General features: G+C 42.9%; 1 protein-coding gene and 1 long non-coding RNA gene across 7 annotated transcripts in view; one reads left to right on the forward strand and one right to left on the reverse strand.

Moving 5' to 3' along the window:
• The window catches only part of LOC137155459 (uncharacterized), an 84,345-nt gene extending 69,596 nt beyond the window's left edge, over nucleotides 1-14,749 (reverse strand). For 2 of the 3 annotated variants that reach the window (XR_010920474.1, XR_010920472.1), the window contains exon 1: nucleotides 14,158-14,749. This is a non-coding gene — a long non-coding RNA (uncharacterized lncRNA). Of the gene's footprint in view, nucleotides 1-11,993; nucleotides 12,261-14,157 lie in introns of those variants that run through there. The other variant, XR_010920473.1, reaches the window with a different exon arrangement.
• The window catches only part of AADAT (aminoadipate aminotransferase), a 34,849-nt gene continuing 28,136 nt past the window's right edge, over nucleotides 12,673-19,385 (forward strand). For 2 of the 4 annotated variants that reach the window (XR_010920471.1, XM_067551735.1), the window contains exons 1-3: nucleotides 12,679-13,208; nucleotides 16,944-17,061; nucleotides 19,078-19,246. Coding sequence is in view for 3 of the 4 variants with exons in the window: in XM_067551735.1 (XP_067407836.1) it covers nucleotides 16,995-17,061; nucleotides 19,078-19,246 (236 nt within the window). In the remaining variant the exon portion in view is untranslated. Of the gene's footprint in view, nucleotides 13,209-16,943; nucleotides 17,062-19,077; nucleotides 19,247-19,385 lie in introns of all 4 variants that reach the window. The other 2 variants (XM_067551736.1, XM_067551737.1) reach the window with 2 other exon arrangements.

The following is a 19,385-nucleotide window of genomic DNA, read 5'->3' on the forward strand; positions in this document are numbered from 1 at the left end:
ACCTAGTGATAGGTGGAACAATATTTCCTCAAAAATAAGTTCATGATATGACATGGAACTCCCCAGGTGGCACTACAAAAAAACAGATAGATCTGCATTTCAAGAATGTCTAATGAATGTGCATACAGAAGAGCAGATGTGGGTAGTGACCATAACCTTTGTATCACTAAATTGAAGATCAGGTTGAAGATGAGGGTGGTGAAAAGACAACTGAACATCAATAGTGCACAATTAAAAGACAAGCACAAAAAAATGCTTTTCAGTCTTAACTGAACAATAGGTTATGTTCTAATGAGTTAGCTGAAGAAAAACAAAGTGATGATAGTCTTTGGGAAATCAGAGCATCCTGTCTAGACAGTGAAAAGACAGCTCCATCAACAAAAATCTAAAAGGGAAGAATGGATTGGTGATACTATTTGGGCAACAGTGGAAAAGAGAAGAAGTGTAAAGCAAAAACTCATGAATGCTAAAGACATGTGAAGAGACAAGCAAGTGGCTAGAAGAATACAGAGCTCCAGACCAAGGTAAACAGGAGTACTAGAAGAGACAAAAGGGCATATATTTATAGCAAATGTCAAGAAGCTGAAGGTGTTAGCCAAAGAGGTGACCTTTCAACCTTGCATAAGACAAACTCACAGCTAATGGGAAACTTTAGCAGAACTGAAGGCTCTATTAGAGATGCTAATGGAAAGATTTAGTACAGAAGAACAACTAAGAAAAAGCCTGAAAATGTTCTGCCTTTTTTAAATAGACCAACCCTAAGAGAATTACTAGAAATGTGATGAAGACCTACCAATAGCACTTGATATTGATTTAGGAGCTGTTACAATGGAAAATGTTAAAAAAGCCATCAGTAAACTCAAAAATGGGAAAGCAGCTGAAGAGGATAACTTTACGGGAGGTGTTACCAGATTTGCCCTTCACCTTGGAGTATGCTCATTTATTAGGGTTACCTTCCTGGAAGGGGGGTGTGATTCTAGGGGTGTGATTCTACTAATGTACTGCTTGTGTTACTTGTGTGTTTATAGGGCTACAAGCCCCCTCCCAATGGAGTTATCCTGCAGGACCTAAGGTTTTCAGGGCTGGGTTCCTCCAGCACCAGATTCAAATAAACCCCCCACAGATACACACACATATACACAATTCAGCTCAACTTAGTGCATCTGAGCGGACCGGGCTATCAGCACTCTCAGCTGACCCCTTATATGTCCCTGAACTCAGCAGGCTGGGTGACACCACACTCTCAGTGGCTATCCTTATATGCCCCTGTGCAACACACCAGAATAGAGCAGGCTGGGTCCAAACAGCACCCCTTTGGCTACTCCCCTTAATTGCCCCTTGGAATCAATCAGACTGGGTCAAACAGCACTTGAGCTGCACCCTCATTTGCCACTGGACCCCATAGGCTAGGCAGAGTAGCACTTCCTGGCTGTCCCCTTCATATGCCCCTTTACACCACAATTGTTCTAGCAGTAACCCCCTTGATGAGCAAACCCCATAGGATTTTTGGGCACTCCAGGGATCTTTGGCTTAGATAAAAGAAGCGTTGCTACAGAGCAAGATAGGGACCAACAACACAAAAGAGCACATGCAGTTTGGAGAGAGAGAGAGAGGGAGAAAGAAAGTGGCAACCAACTTGAGTATAACAGTTATTTATTGCTAGGTATATAAAACTTATGATACTAATAGTAATACCATACCAGGAGAGAAAAACAATCAAACACTTACAGTACTACACAATTACAGTTGGGGGTATTGGAGAAAGCTATCCCAGGTTTGATTACAAAAGTAGAAAGTTATACCTGGACTAAGAGAGGGAGAGAGAGAGAGGGAGAGATAAGTTGTGTTGGGGGAAAAGGGAGGGTTGATCTCACCACTCCATGCAGTTCAGAGGTTCCCAGGAAGAGGCTTGTCAGTTCAGGGTCTGGAGGGCTTTGAGTCTGGCAGAGCCCCCAACACGATCAGTCAGGAAGAGAAGACAGGTTACAGTGGAACTGATGCAGAGTTTGGATCCAAGCATCAGAACAGAGGTTTGAGCTTTGATAGGGAATTTGTAGATGCCAGGTTTGTTTATGGATAAACAATGTCTGGACAAAAGGAGCTGATCATTCCTGGAAGGGCGTCCTTTCTTGAGAGAGGGCTCACAATGCAACCAGGTTTCAGTGTTTTGCATACCAATAACTAGAATGGTCTGATAACTGCGGAGCTGGGTGTGTACAGGTGTGAGTTCAGTTACATCGAGAGCAGAGATTTCCCAAAATGCAGTGCTTCCCTGCTTCAGCAATCCCAGAGTTCAGTGCGTGTTCCATCTTCGATGTAGATGAGGCTTCTGTTCTTCATTCATGTGCTAACTGAGATGCTTATGAGGCATGGGGAGTTGTCTCACCCTTGATGGGAGGGTTCCAATTGTGTCCTGGGGAGTTGTCTCACCTTTGATGGGAGGGTTCCAATTGTGTCTCTTGTATGAGGCATGGGGAGTTGCCTCACCCTTGATGGGAGGGTTTCAGTTGTGTCCCCTGCCTTTTCATATTGAAATGCCTTTGGTTTCTGGTTCAAGCAGCCTTTGGTTTCTGGTTCAAGCATGGGCTGGTGGGGGGGTAATTCAGGTGAGCCAGAGAGAGAGAGTTGGGGTTTTGCGCCCTGGTTCCCCAAGAACACAGAGCTGCTAGGTAACAGAGGGGTGCCTAAAGCAAGTGACAACACAGCCCTCCAGATTTTCCTTGTATTTTTTGAAAGAATATGGAATGAAGAAAAGAGTCCAATCCAGCGAAGAGAGTAAGATTGCCAAAGAAAGTTGACCTTACCAACTGCAACACCTATGAAGAAAAAACATTACTCAGTGCCTGAGAAAAATCCTATTCATCATCATCATCATCATCATCCTGGAACATATCAAGAAAAAAATAGACCTTCAATTTAGAAAGGAACAAGCAGGTTTTAGACCACTGAGATCACATGCAGATCACATTGTTCTAGAATATGTCAGAGAACAACAAAGAGTGAAGTGGCAAGCAACTTTTGTGATAAATTCTCTAGATTTCTGGAAGAGTTTTGGCAGCATGGACAGAGACAGTCTTTGTATGCAGTGTTGTAGCTGTGTTGATCCATACTACAGAATGTCAGCAACAATATCTGAGTAATCAAAAATGTATAAAATAATGCCAAATGTGCAGTCAGAGATGATGACATCAGCCCCCAATGGTTTGGCGTGACAATTGCAGTAAGGCAAGAGTGAATTATGTCCCTATGGTCATTGACTAGGTCACAAGGAATGTAACTGCAGAAGACAACCAAAAAATTTTATAGACAAATGATAAAGCACAATTGTTTGACCTCGGTTTTGCTGAGAACGTTGAACTAAGCAGGACAACACATCACTTCATGAAAGAGACCCAGGTTTTGCAGATACAGCAAAACAAGTTGGTTGGTTCATCAACAAGGGGAAAATAAAATATATGGTTATTAATGTCCCAAAGGTAACTATTAGAAGTATGGCTAGAAAAAGTAAGTCATGTTACTTCTCTAGGGAGTGAGATGTACAATGACCATAACTCTATGCTAGATGTCAAGCTACAACTATCAAAAACAGCAAACAACTTTTATAAACATGAAAAGATTTGGAAGAATAGCATGACTGGCATGGACACAAAGATACTAATTTAACACCAGCATCATGTCTGTCCCACTTTATGGAAAAGAGCCATGGAAATCTACAACAGAAATTGGTAAGATTAACTCATTCCAAAGTAAATGCCTGCAGATCTTCAGCGTCCAGCATTTCTCGCTACATCAGAAATTCTCAGCAAAGTAATCTAAAGCATCAATTATGGTAAGACAACAACCATGGATATATTTAGGACACACTTTGAGGATGCCACCAACACAGCTTCCATGCCAAGTGATAATATGGACACCACCTAGAAAGAGAAGGCAACCTAGAGAAACACCGCACAAAACAACAAAGAAAGAAGCCAAGTGCATCAACAGGATACTCAGAAATTTGAACAGACCAGCACAAGACTGAAATACATGGCAGGAACTGGTGGACAACCTATGCACAGACAGAGCTGCGCGATCTTGCGGCAGAAGAGAGCACGCCACGATCTGCCATCGAAATACCCTGTCTAGCGACATTTGTCGGCAGCGACTAGGATGCTGCAAGAATTCCCTGATGAATATTACCTGAGTGCACACCCTAATGACAATGTGCTGCGCACACCTATAGGAAGACAGACAGGCAATATTGTAATCTCAGTCCAGTGAAGGTAAGAACAGACTAAAGGAGTGGGTGCTGATTGCCTGCTACAGACCTCCCACTTCTCTCTAACTATTCTGACACCATGATCCTACTCCCCAGCCTACTTCTTATGTTTATGAGACTCACTAATACCATCACCACACTAACCCAGCTGAATGACTAAGTGACGAGATGCACTATGGATGTTTGTTCAGATCTCCTATTACACATTATATTCCCTGTATGCTGGCTGCCCCGGTTGAGATTCCTAGCTGCTGATCCAGCAAACCCTTGGAACACAGAGACAGAGTAACATAGGGTAACCCCCTTTGCTTCTCTTGATTGTGCAAGTTTTGAGAACCCGAGCAGGCTCCCATGACTAGTTAGTTACTCACCACTCTTAGATCCCATTTTAAACAGCACTCATATTTTTGTCCACATTATTAGTGCTCTTCAGTATGCACAAAGTAGCGTTCTGAGGAGTATAACAGCCCCACCTTTCAGTGTACTCTGTGCGGCTTTCCACTAGGACTGGGTACACCTCATCCTCACTTCCTTAGATGCATGGCTCATACCAGATGGGATAGTCAGACCACCAGCATTTTAATATTAACATGCTTGAAAGGATACAGTAATTCCCACTCACTTCTTAATTCCCCTGGTCCCCTGGCCACCCTGGTGCCCCTTTACCCTCCCCCCCACCACCAGCTGCCACCCCACACCAAGCCTTGAGCTGTTGCACCTGCTCCCAGCCTCAGTTGGGAGCAGGGAGGCACAACCAAAGACCAGGGGGGCGTGGTGTGAAAAGTTTGGGGACCATTGGTCTAGTAACAAACTCATGCCTGAAAATGCCTTTTCTCAAGGCATCAACAGTTATGAACTGACAAGTAGTGGGTTTACTTTTAAGTGCTCCTATTTACACTTGGATCTCCATCAGCCTCTCTGACCACCCCATGCCTTAAGTCACTCTTCGCTTAGCGCTTGCTTGGTTCAGACCTTATCATCATCATCTATATGAACCCTCTGGGAATGAAAATTAAGAACAGTGGTGGAATAAGCGAACTGGGAGAGAAATATTTGTGTAATGAACCAAAATTAACTCTGGAAGAGCTTAGCCCTGGGAATGACACCTGTTGAAATCAAATTAGTGAGCACCCATGTCATAGGTGATTTACAGATTTGAGTTTGCATTGCCTCCCTTGTTCTCCTACAATATACATCCAAATGACAGAGCTGAGGCTCTGGGAAACAGCATTTATCTAAACATTGTCAGGAGAAGCCATCTCATTTATATTTTAGTGTATTAACTGGATATATTATTGATCCGTGCTCCATCCAGTTTTGGCTTCAGCAGCATAGACAAAAATATGATTTGAAAAGTGTCTGTTCTGGCTTTCTCCCATCAGAGCAATACTGATAACCAGAGTTTATGAAAATCTATATAATACTTAGTTGTACTAAAGACTTTTGAATCAATACCATTTGGATCAGACTACATATTTTGAGACAGCTTCTGGAACTGGCAGTCAGGATTTCTAGGTTCTGTTCTTGGCTCTTCTGTATTTCCAGACCTATCCTATTCTTGGCAGAAAATGGAGCATAAAAAGACGGCAGCAACTGCACCAGGGCCTGGCACAAGAGGAAAAAAATGGGTATTTTCTTGCAGTTTGCACATGGGCATTTCCCCCTATTTATGATTCCAAAGAAAGAGGGTGGAAACCACTGCTGTACATCCTGCCACCACCCTGCTGCATTTCTTGGTTCAGTCAGTCTTCTAACACAATTGGAAAGAAAATGGTCTACTTCAGATAGGTCCAAAGCAAGAGCATCTTGTCATAGCACTGAGATGGGTGTTGCTTTTGTTTTTATTTTAAATGTTTCATTGGACATTTGATCTCAGCACCATGGTCACTCTGGCCATTGTGCCACTGATGTTTTACAACTTCACACAACTGAAGATCCTTGCAACAGAATAAGGGAAGAATGGTAAAGAGAAAAATCTTTTGATAAAAGTTAAGACAGGAATACATGGACAACATCGTGGAATAATACAAGTATGTTCTCCAAATTCTGTACACTTCAACAAAGGGAAATGGACATGAAGAATTGGTTGAGCATTCCTTACTAATCTTTTTGGTTTTAAATAGATTTTTTAGAGACAGCAATGGGAATGGTCACTATTTTAAAAGTCTTTCCTTTAACATCCTCCCCCTCTTCCCCCCCCATCAATTCTCATTACAGACCAAATCTTTGAACCCTGAGTAAAAAGAGCCCATAAACATGCTTTGCACATGAGGGTCTCCTTATGGGACCGATATAAAGAATCCTTCCATTACCTATTACTCATAAACTATTATTGTTTCTATTATGGTAGCATCTATTAGTTCTAACCAAGAAAAGGACCTCAATGTATAGGTACTGTACAAAGAGAGAATAAGATGGTTCCTTCCCTGAAAAGCTTACAGTCTTAAGAGACAAGATAGATAAAGATAGGGAGGATGGAATACAACTTACAAACGGAGAAAACAACGTAATGGATTAGAGTCCCATGTGTCATCCATGCCTCACTATTAATGCAGTCAGAGCTCTAGTAGCTTTAGCCTCTTGGCAGAGAGGCTGGCCAGCAGATCCTCATAGTAGCAAATCTAGCCCTTCACTAGCACAAACCCCACTCAGCATTGCTAGGGAGAGCTTACCTTCCTCATAGCATGCTTGAACTATTATGCGGCTGCACATTTGATAATTTGCCTCCCTTAGGACCTTCCATGCACATGTATGAGGTCAGGATGGAAGGAAGTCTGAGTAATAACTATTTGCGTGGCATATTTAACACGGCTGATTTTATTCCTATCCATTTATTTCTTACTGACATCTGATCAAGTCTTTCTTGTCATACTTTCCACTTTCATCTATAACATGGCTCTGACAACATTACCTTTTGCACTTCTAGTTGCTCCAGCTATTGCTAGGCACTTGCACGAGTGGGAATTAACCCTTAAGATGAATGCAGGCAGAAGAATAGCTCAGGCAGGACTCCACACTTCTAGTTTCATAAACTGCCTGCAGTAAAGCAATTACAGTCTAATGGAATAAGCAGACATGATTGTGGCAGGAATTTTTATTTCATTCAATTTCACAATCACAAAATGAAGTGCACAGTTGCCATCTAGTGATCAAAGAGATTAGTACACAGATGTCTCTAATCTTGCCCCTTTTCACCAGCAGTGTCTATACTGCTTAGCCCACATACAGTCAAACAACAGTGAATTTTAACACATTCTGTGGCACAATGAAGTGCATGCCTAAACTAAGTCCTTTAATGATGGTCTACTATTTCCTATGGAAAGGTATTTAGTTGGCCAGACATTCAGTGTCCTCAATCAGCCCATTGAGAGCTCTTTTATAGGATGTATTTGTCTTAAGATATAGAAACGACAGTGATTCAGGTCACATTGCTATTATTTAAGGTTGTTAGAACACATATTTTTGTAAAAAGATCCTAGGTTAAATCATGGTACATAGTTTCATAGCAAGGGCAGCTTCTTTTTTGGGCAGTTCAGAAGGAAAATATAAACCCAAGCCAATCTTTAAGTCCAAGGAGTGTAAAAAAATAAATACCTGAAATGCTTTGCTTTCTATCCTCTTTGCCCTCCTAATTTAGAATAGCTTGAAGAAAGAAAGAGAGAGAGAGAGAGAGAGAGACAAACAGACAGACACACATAGGAGCTATAACATAGTCCAACAGTTCTGGGATTTAAGGATGATGGGGTGTGACACACTGTATCCCATGTACCCCCATATAGTATGATTCATGTATCACTCATGTTCAGCCTTATAGTGTGACTGTGTATTGTCTGATGCAAAGTATGTCATGTAAGGTGTTTTTGGAATGCTCATGTCATACGGAACATTATTGTTATGGTAACAGGTTTCCTGCAATGTCATATATATGAACACATTGCTTGAATAGATACAGACAAACACAAAGCTGAAGGTACCTGTATGCACGTCTCTGCAGGGCATGAACAATGGACTAGCCTAAGCACCTCTGAGCACTTCAGCTCAAGTGGAAGAAATCATGACCATTGCCGGTCACAGCTGATCACCTGAGGCCAGGGGTCAAGTAAACATGTTAAAAGAAAGAGGCATCTTTGTCTCAGAGCTCTCCCGTGGAATCCATCTTCTAAGTAACACCAAGGACTGAGAATCTGCCCACAGGGAGGGAAGCCTGGCTGAGAGATTGCTGCCAGCCTGTGAGGTAAACTAACATCACAGACTGGAAAGCTACTGAAATATTAATCTTTGTTTAAGATGCGAGTTACCTTTTAGTTAATTGTGACCAACTCCTTGATTCATTATTAATCTCTTGATTTATATTAATCTGATTTATATTCACTTGAAATCTTGCTGTAGTTAAACTTGTTTGTTTTATCTAAAACAGTGCATGTAGATTAAATGTATGCAGAGACCTCACTTAGAATGACAAAGATGGTGCATATCAATTTCTTTGATAAATTGACAGACAAATGTAAATGAGCTTGCAGGATGCAGTGTACAGCACTGAACCCTGTAAGACAGCAGTTCCCAGGGTTGCATCGGGGACTGGGGGTGTTTGCTAAGAGTCCATCACACAAGTGGCTGGCCAGAAGCCCTCCTTCACTATGTCAGGGACCGATTACCCGCAGGAAGCTGGGCAGGGGCTGACCCAGGAGTGGATGGTTCATACAGCAAAGCAGAGTAAGTCGGGGCCCAGGAGTGAAAAACTGTGGTGACAGCTACACACCAGTCTAGATTGCAGTGGGGGAACGTCCCATGGGGAAATGTTTTTAAAGGAAGGATATATTATTCCTTAAAATTATGTGGGTATTACACATTCAGAACCAAATTTCTTCATGAATTTCATAAGACTTTTATTACAAATAGCATACAACCTATATAGCTACACAAAAACACCAGAATAGCTGGGAATTGACTTCTCATATGTTTTGCATAAGCAGAGCATTCATTTTGATTGGTGGTTTATCAGGTATAATGCTGGTGGTGAGTAAACTGCAAAAAGATCCAAGGTTCAACATATGAATTCAGCTTGGACAAGCATCAAATAAGCGGTGTATATTAATTTCTTTTAGTTTGTTTCAGTAATAGAGCACTGAAGTTCACTAAGGGGCCCAAATAAATCCCACTGACATCAGTGGACCAGTTGCCAGTTTGGTCAGCAGGTCTAGTGGTCAGGGCCTGCTGCCCCAGTCTCACTTTTCACCCAAAGTGCCCAGGACCATGTGGGGGACGGGAGTTCTACTGGATCAGTTCCTGATCTGTAAAACCCTAGCCCTGTCCGTCCCAGGGCTAGGCAAAGGGGAATCTGGGATCGGAAGGTGGACCCGGGCCCTCCCAATCCACTGCGTCCCAGGCCAGGGCCCTGAAAGCACAGGCTGGCCTATGCTTGGCCCACCTCCTGCTCACCTTTCCCTGGGCTACTTCCCATCCCAACCCAATGTTTCAGTTTGGGGCATGGCTGATGTTTAATTATAGTCCTTTGCACCAAACCCCCCAAGTCTCAGGATTGACAGACAACCCTCTTGTGCCCCCCATGGTTCTCCCTACCTCTGGGGTGAGATCTCAAGGTGGGAGGGGGAGAAAGACTCACAGCAGGGTCATCTCATAATTGCTTCTGCTCCTGTCTCAGAGCAGCACTCCTTTTGAAAATTGCTTTTTTTCCATCCCACTTTCCTGGGCTGCTAGAATTTTTTTTTTAATTATTATTTATTATACTGCTCCTTTCCCCAGGAGCATGCTCAGCAGCACTGGAGGGATAGAGGGAATTTCCCAGCACAGTTCTGCTCCAACCTTTCCCCTGCCTCTGTCTAAGTGAGTGTTTTGTAAACCCCATCACAGGGAGCATCTTCCCACTGACTTCACTGGGTTTTAGTATTGTAATCCAAGGCACAATCTGAAGGTCTGGAAATAAGATTACACACAGGATGACTTTGATTTAACTACTGTTTTGAAATCCAACTCATCTATTGAGGCCTGAGTATGTAGAGAAGTCTGTACAGAAGTCTATAGGTCTAGAAATTCTATTCACCTCAAAACTAATTCTGATTTGGGGCTCCACAATCTCTCATGTCTGTCTCTTGTCACTTATTAGCCATGAGTTCCCTAAATATATGTTAGATGAAATCCTGGCCCTATTGAAGTCAATGGTAAACTTTGATTTTCATTATGACATTACTTACACTCAGATTAACAAGTCTATCCGCTCAAATCTACATTAAAAAGCTCTGGGGAAAAGAAACTTTCCACTTGCATGCATTAGTTATTTTACACACACACATACACACACACACACACACACACACACACGTAATAATCCCTTCTGGTTTGCTGTTCCCATGTTGCATTCAAAATCTGATATTCACCTTAAGGCCTTAACTAACACCTTCCAAATCCTGGTCTAGATAGACAACACAATAACTGCCTAAATATAGACAAGGCTGTGTGCCTTTAACAGGTGTTAAAGTGGTCAAGTTAAAGCCATGTGGGGAGTCCTCAGGAGTTCACCCTCTGCCAAAGCTGTGGAGTACAATTTAAAAAAATTTCATGGTGGCTGTGAACTGCTATAGTTTGTCTAATCCAGATAAGGGGATGTGTAGTAAAGGGGTCAGGAGAGGATGGCGCTGTTAGGAAAATGGTCACTGTGAGGAGGAGAAGCTGTGTGAGGAGTGTTGAAGGGACGTGTGTAGGAGATATGGGAGGGATGGGTTGGGGGCTACAGAGGGCTGGGAGCAAGGGGAGCTGTATGTTTGTCAGTCTGCCCCCTACCCCCAGTCCCTTCATCTTCTTCTATCTCGCCTGCTTACTCCCTCTCCTTGCCCAGCTGTGGCAGCTCCAGTGGCAGCTCCAGGGAGGAATGGACTCATGATTGCTGTACCAGGGTTGGCTTATTGGACACACTGGGGACAGACTCTGCCTGCAACACCATGCTGGGGCCCTGCAGATTCGCATCTCTCCTCTGCCACTGTCGGGCTCCAAGGATACTCCCTGCTCATCCTGCTGCTGGGCAGCCAGGTGGCCCAGTGCCAAGCTGGCTCTGGTGCCTCCAGAGTGAGCCTTCACCTGCCAAACTGGGCTGTGCAAACAGGTAGCAAAGTGGCTCAGTTGCAGGGTGGCTAAGTCCCCTCTAGCTCCAGCTGCTTACACTTAGAAGTAGTAGGGTCATGGGCCAGGTGATGCCACCCCCCAAGCTCTGCAATTTATACCCCCTTCTATCATTTCTACTCTTCTACCAACATTCTGCATAACACACCCTACATGCCACTCAACCATGGGCGCCATAACATGCTCTCACATATCAATGCTATGCCTTCTTCCATATACTTGGAACTGACTCCCTCCCCCCATGCACTTGGGCCCAGATTCAGCAAAGCACTTAATTAGAAGTGTGTATTACAACCTTATTTTCCTTCATCATATCCTTCCTAACAGACAACGCATTCTGGTTAGTACTACAATAGTGTTCTACACTCCTTTGCCCGTGTGACAGGGTGCTGTGAGCGGCTATAAAATGAGCTCTTTGGCAGCCAGCATCCTGGTCACTTAGAAGACGCAGAGCAGGAGGGTCTTGGGTAGTCTGGGTTTCTGTCTCTGCATCTCTCCCCTTCACCTCAGTTTGGGTGGCATCTCTTCTATCCGTCACCTCTTGGGCAGCACACTTGCCCACTCCCCTTGTGGAGAAGATCTCTCTTCTCCTCCACCCAGCACTTCCATAAACCCACATTCAGACCAAGATTTTCAAAAAATAGGCAACTAAAGTTAAGCTCTGGGTGACATTTTTAAGAGCACCTAAATGATTTAGGCACATAAGTCCAATTTTCAGGGATCACTTAGGCATCACAATGTCCGAAACTGAGATTTGGGTAGTGACTTGTTTTTAATTTTATGTTTGTAATTGGGCACCTAAGTAAGCGAGCTGCTTGCCAACGTGCTGAGCACCCCTCAGTCGGTGATGCCTGGCCCTTGAGCTCTGGGGAGAGAGAGAGAGAGAAAAAACTCTTAGGTGCCTAAAGAGCTCGGAACCTAATTTTAGTCTTTTCAGGCCAGGCTGGAATAAACAAACTCTGGGCTCACCTTCTGCTCTCACGGCCACCCCCAGTCCCCGGTGCTGCAGCAGCACACTGGGCTTTAACACAGGGGCCGTTCAGGGGGTGCCCCGCCCCGCCCCGCCCCGCCCCCTTTCCCAGCGCTCACGTGCACCGGGCCGCAGCAGCACATGCCCGCCAGCCAACCAGGGCGGGTTACAGCCACTTCGCCCAGGCCCAGCAGCAGAGAGGCGCCGCTGAACAGCTGCCGCCTGCCACAGCCATTGCACCGACCCTCTGGCAGAAGGGATCCCCGCTAGCGAGCCAGGCCCGAGCGCGGCGCGGCGCGAGGGGATCCCCGCTAGCGAAGACGCTGCAAGCTGCGCGCGTGACAGCGGCTGGCTCTTGCTGCCTGTCCGGCTGTCGGCGGCGGGCGGGAGAAGGTCAGTCTGCGCCTCTGACTCTGCCCCGCGCGGGGGGGGGCAGAACTCGGTGTCCGCAGCCCCCCCTCTGCGGGCGCTCTCGCCTCGCCTGGTTCCTGCTGCAGGAGCGACTGCGCTGCCGGCCGCCGCCGGGACGGACGGACGGATAGACAGGCGGGGCCCCTGTACGCAGCGGGCCTGGGGACTGTGCGTGTAACTCCTCCACTCCATACGGTCTGCCCCATTGGTGGGGGGGAGGGGAAGGGAAAAAACTCCTGACTCTTGTCCCCTAAGGAGCACGTGCTTCCCTCCCCCCTTTGTTCCAGGCAGAAACCACACACCACTGAAGTCTTTTGCTGGCGGCAGCGAGGCTTAGTCCCAGCAGAGGGAACTGAAAAGAGTGATCAGCTCCTGGCTGCTCAGGTTCAGGCGGAGGGGAACCTGCCTCTGCCTCGCATTGTGGAATAGAAGGTAAAGGACAAGCTGCGATAATGGCTCTGAAATCTACATGAGGTTAGATCTGTTTACACAGCTGTCACAGAGTCAGTTACCTACTGGGTAATCCTTTGCAGAGAAGGTGAGTGAAATAAGTAGGATCAGGCCAGGCTCTTGATGAAATTTTAAACCAGAAGAAGGAAATTTGAAGAGTTTATAGCAGTGGTTCTCAATCTGTTTACCACTAAGGGCTGTCTATGCAGCTGTGTTATCTGGCCTTCACACTATATGTTTATTACCTATATGGCTGAGGGGGTTACATGGGCTGCAAGCTGCCCATGAGCAGAGAACCACTGTTTTATAGTAACTTCAGAACATAACAGTTGAGGTGTCTCTCACCATCCAAATTCATCTAGCTGTTGAATCATCCTGTTACTGACACACCTAGTTCTACTTATACTTGCTTCTACAGGTGCATGCAATTCAGCATTACTTGTTAAAATTAACTTCACTACAGAGAGCGCTGTATTCTTTCATGTCACAACAACTTTAAACACTCAATGGATAAATTTGGACTAGTATTTCAAAAATGATTTTTGTCCTGGGAAAAAGAAGTTCCAGGTTCTGCAAAAAGAATCTATTTCACTAGCATACACTTTTCTATATGAAATATTTTCTTGAGGATACAGAGACTGATTCTGGTCTCAAACTGGCATAATCAGGAATAGCCTCACTTAAATAAATACAAGTTACACTACAGTGGACGTGAGCAGAATTAGGCCCATGGTTTTGATATCAAATTTGCAAGTGGATTTTTTTAAGTGATTAAGACATTCTTTTAGGATTCATCCTAGCAGCTTTCAAAAGTGTGTCAGCATTTTAGATACAAGAAATCCTGTATCTTGACTAGGAGTTAGACTAGGTGACCCTTGCAGTCTCTTCTAATGGCTATGGTTCTATGATGCTATGTTGAAGATGGACTTACTTGTTGTAATGCCATATCCAGCCATGAATGGGTATGTCATCTCTTTTCTCCCAAGAAGCCCCCTACCAACAGTCACTCTGGTCCTGTGATAGTCCAGCAGCTCCACCTCTTCTTGCAGTTTGGCCCTCCAGCCATTTCTGTTCGAGGATAATAGAAAGTCCAACAGACAATGCAGTGTCCTTATATCTGGTCCTTAGCCCCATGGGCCTTACATCCTGAAGAAGAGGGTGTAAGTTGTCCTATCACCTTACATCAGAGGGCTTCACGCCACTTTCTCGGTGTCTAGTAGGGGAGCCCAGGCCCACTTTCTATACTGAGTTCCAGTCCTGAGGCCTTAGGATGAGCAATGAAGGTCTACTCTATCAGACATCTTGCTACTGCTACCCTTCCTTCAGGCTATCTGTTCACTCCCTTCTTGAGCTCTTTGTAACAATCAGCACCCCCAGGGCTTCTTCATAGAGGTCTAAGTTTTACTCTTTCTACTTAATATTTCCTTCTTACCTTACAGAAGCCCACCTATTTTTTTTTTAAACAGATCTCTACTACCAAGAGTGTAACCCTAATATTCTTCTCTACAACCAACTTCAGTACCAGATTGCCTCTTTTTGTAACTTCACCCCCCTGTGCCTCATCTTTTAATTACACCGGGGACCACCTCCAGGTGCAGCCTAGTGAGTTAATTGGCCCCTGTATGGGCAGCAGGAGTTTTTAATGGCATGCTGATGAGACGAAGTTTGGGAATGTTAGTGAATATTAAAATTCACTCTTCCAACATTGAGGAGCACCATAGTGTCCTATCCTACTGGTCTTTGTACATGTTTCCCTGATTCTATTCTGCTCTGTGTAAGCTGTAAACACAATGTAAGAGACATGTTAAGGCCCACAGACTGGCACAATATCCTTCTCCAGCTGGGGGAGAGGAAGATGAGATAACATACTACCCAGTTTCTTCCCCTCCCTGAGAGATTAGGACCCAGCAAGTTGTAAGGTTGGGCCTATACATAATAATATTTTCTGATACAATTCAGTCTGACTAAGATTATGAAAAATAATTCCTATTTCTGCAGGGAGAGCTTTGGTATGCAGAAGCACAAGGGGCATATAGGAGGTTTTCTTCTATTGCAGTAGGAGACCCTGTAATGGGAGAATGAAAGGATATTTTAATTGGATTTTTCATATAATACAAATAACAGTTAGAAATAACATTACAAACAGAAAGACATTCACTAAAGTGATACTGATTGCTATGTGTTAGTAATATATAAAATATAAACACAACTATGTAGGCTTGATTGCTCCAAAATTCAAAATACTTTTCAAGTTTGTTGCCTAGTAGGTGAATTTTTTCTTCAACATCATTAATAATTAACTTCAGTTACTTTTGTTCTCTATGAACACAGATGTTTCCTAACCCATAGGGCTGGCCAGAAAATGAGAATTCTGTGTCATGAAAAATTTTGAGGTTTTGGAATTTGTTTTCCTTCTGCATTGGAACAAAACCAAAATCTTTTGAAATTGTTCACAAAACAACTAAAAGGAGTGGGAGAGGGAGCTTTCTAATCACTGGGCTATTCTGGGGTGGGTGTCTCTCCCTCCGTTCAGCCTTTAACATCTGATGGAAATTGTTTACTGTACTGGTTGGGTCCTTTTGGAGGCATCAGGAAAAGAAAAAATCAGTTTGAAACATTTTGAAAGACATTCTTAATTATGCTTTCTTTAAACTACATCTCTGTCTCCTAGTTTGACAACTGTTGTGACACATGGTGATGGCTTGCATTGGTTAGAGAACTTTAAATGCTATACTTAATACAGCTAATGAAACAAAGCTGGATTCTCATTATAAAGAGCTGATGGTTGCTTCAGATCTGTCACTCTTCTGCACTCATAATTAGTTTTTAAAACACTATTTCACATGTAGAAGAAAAAGAGTTACAGTTACTTTTGCTGTTTGGGACAAGGTGAGAAAGTGACATAAGTGAAACATTCAGTTCACCTCGTTCCCTCATACGCCTCCAAATTCTCCTGATAAATATGGCATGGCTATTTATACTAATCTTAAAACCTAAGGACTTGATCCAGATCTAACTGAAATCAATTGGAGTCTTTCTGAGGACATTATTGGGTGCTGGATTGGACCCCAGAGGAATAAATCCCAGAATGATGGGAATTTATATACTATTATTATTCAGTGTAATAACCTGAAATGCTTCATCGTTTCTTTTCTCCATTGTGTGGTATAACGCTATTAGACATACAAACATTTCATTCTCCACTGACTGTGAGGTTTGTTTTTTGTCCATCTTCATTTGACAGTTTTATTTCCCCTTCCCCTCCTTGTGTTTAAATGCAGCAGAATTCAATATAGATCTGCTATTTTCTTCCTTTTTTTTTTTTCCTCGTGCATCAGAATTGTTGATGATCCCCAAGAATATATTCAGCTCTCAAAACAGTGCTGGTTAACTACTACCACAGAACCAGAGAGAAGGAGAAAGACAGCACATATCCACTATATGTGGTTTTCTGAATGGGCTCCCCAAAATACAAGTCATCTAGCATTCATCAAGAACATTTATTTTAAAAAAATGCTATTTGGAATCAATATGAAGGGCATTCATTTTAATTAAGTTAAATTGTGAGCTTAACAATGTGGCATTGCCCCATTTTAATTATCTTACTAAATGACATAGTTAAACAGATAGTATGTTGGAAAAGTTGCTTACTGATGGATGTGTGTGTGTGTCATTGGCCACATTGAAAAGTGATTCCTTTTTCTTTCCTTTTTCTAGCCTGTTTGTCCTGGTTAATTAATGACCTGAATTGCTGTTTGTCCTATAGACATGAATTATTCTCAATTCATCACTGCAGTAAGTGCAGCACGAAAGGCATCTCCAATAAGACTTCTGAGTGAGTACATGCTGGCCACCCCTCACCTGACAGCTCCTTAGCCGCATTGCCCTATTTTCTGAGCTCAGCCATGACGTTGTAGATAAATACCGGAGAAGTCTTACAAGAAAACTGTGGGCAGTTATAAGCTGACTAATATATGCATAGCTAACAAATGTGCTGGGTGCCTTATTTGCTTTCAGTGGGTAAAGGCAGCAGTAGCTGAGGCATTTTGCCTTTGATCCATAAAATGAATATGCATTGTACCCAGTGGAAACCATACCAGAAAGAGAAAAGAGATAGAAATTCTTCAATTCTTTTTAGCTCATGCCAGAAAATATTCCTGCTGATGCCCCTGCTTCTGTAGCTGTGTGGCTGTTATTGTGATTTTTATTGCTGAATTTTTATTAGGTGTATAGGACCAATTGACTATTAATAACTTCAGTTCAAGTGGAAGTCCTCCTGAAACTCATTCTCATCTTTCCTCACACTGCTGACTTCCTTAGCCTATCACCTGAAAGAGACTCAAACTCACAGACTTAAAGGCCAGAAGGGACCATCATGATCATCTAGTCTGACCTCCTGCACATTGCAGGCCACAGAACCTCACCCACGCAGTCCCCTAACCACTGGCTGAGCTACTGAAGTCCTCAAATCTTGATTTAAAGACTTCAAGTTACAGAGAATCCACCATTTACTCTAGTAAGTTTCTCTAGACCTTACCAGCAATATAGATATGCTGAGTAGCTCCTATACCCCATCCACTAGTTGTTTCACTCCATTACTGCTTCTTCCTTGCCCCACTCTGTGCAGCTGGTTCTAGACTATTCGCATACTGTACATGCTATTGTTGATAGTTCATTGTTCTATATGGAGATAAAAATGGTTAGCAATCTGCTCCTGTACCATCCGCTGAGGCCTGCGTGGAGCCAACTGTTGAATCAGAGCCTAAAAACATACACCTTTTGTAACTGCTTTTAGCCTACGTTCCATCCCTTCCTCACTGTGGACCAAATTCTTCCCTTGGGTGTAGGCTGGCAATTGCCATTTCACTTCAGTGGAAGTTATGTGCATGCACCTGAGGGTAGAATATGGCTCTCCTTTGTTATTCTAGATACTCTTTAGTAACCTGCTTCAAGTGGTGTTTTGATAATTTCTGAATTTATAAACAGGAACATTATGTAGTATGTCTTCTGTAGAAAACACTAAACAAACAAACTAAACGTATTGCTTTCAAAAACAAAAGTTGTCAATATTTTCCCCCACAGAGTATATAGCTTTAAGATATTAGGTGTTAAAAGTTTAAAAACTCATTATAGTTACAGAAATTGCTTGTTCTAATGGGTAGAAAAGCAATCCAGACTGAGGTAAAAAAAACTAGTTACAGATTTATTTATATTTATTTATTTATTTAAAGAAGTGGTGTTTTTCCCCACAGTTTTTCCATTAAAAATTCTGGTCTTGCGTACCCTGTTCTGCTGGATGACACTAGTGAAACTGGAGAACAAGCAGGGTTAAATTACCACGGATATAAAACTATTAAAATCTGATTAATGCGTATCGGAAGTGATTTTTACTCAGAATATTTCACACTTTTCATTTTATACCTGAGTAATTCAAACAGCTGGAAGGAAAGCTATCTTTGTTAAAGATTCATCATCCATGCCTCTTCAATTAACGACCAGAAATCTCACAATGTATTTTTGAGTCAGCCAAGAAAATAAATAAATGTCGGCATTCCTGATATTTATAAAGACTTCATTATTCAACAAAGGGTATAATCCTTAATTGGCACAAATCCCAATTAAATTTTCCTCTGCAGGTCCACTTGAAATATTATATAGAAAATGAAGGGATGGGGAAATAGGCTAAAAAATGTTAAGAGTGACTAGTGGGTTTTTTGGGTTCCTCTGTTTTTGGGTGCACTACCTGAAACCCCTTAAAGTGGACTGGCTGCTTGGTAGAGAAACCGCAAAGAGTTACCTCTGGAGTAGGCAAATGTGTAATGGAGGTTTTCTTCCTTTTTTTTCATTGTAGCTGAATTGATGCAGAAGTCTCCCCCCTCACTAATCTCCTTGGCTGGAGGAGCACCAAACCCCAACACTTTCCCATTTAAGATGGCCACTATTACCACTGGAGATGGAACTACTGTTGATATTGGGGAGGATTTGATGAAGAGAGCCCTCCAGTACTCTGCCTCAGCAGGGTACTTATGAAGACACTTTAAAAGAATAACAATAAATAATATCAGGATCCAAGAATCAAAAAAACATTTGCTGTTTTTATACTTTAACTGTATAGCTATACATTTATTTTTTAAAGCGGAAAATGTCTAATTATTTGTG

Source organism: Emydura macquarii, unplaced genomic scaffold (assembly GCF_026122565.2).
Source record: "Emydura macquarii macquarii isolate MOO-44397 ecotype Brisbane River unplaced genomic scaffold, CSIRO-AGI_Emac_v2 contig_1363, whole genome shotgun sequence".
NCBI classification, from domain to species: Eukaryota; Metazoa; Chordata; order Testudines; family Chelidae; genus Emydura; species Emydura macquarii.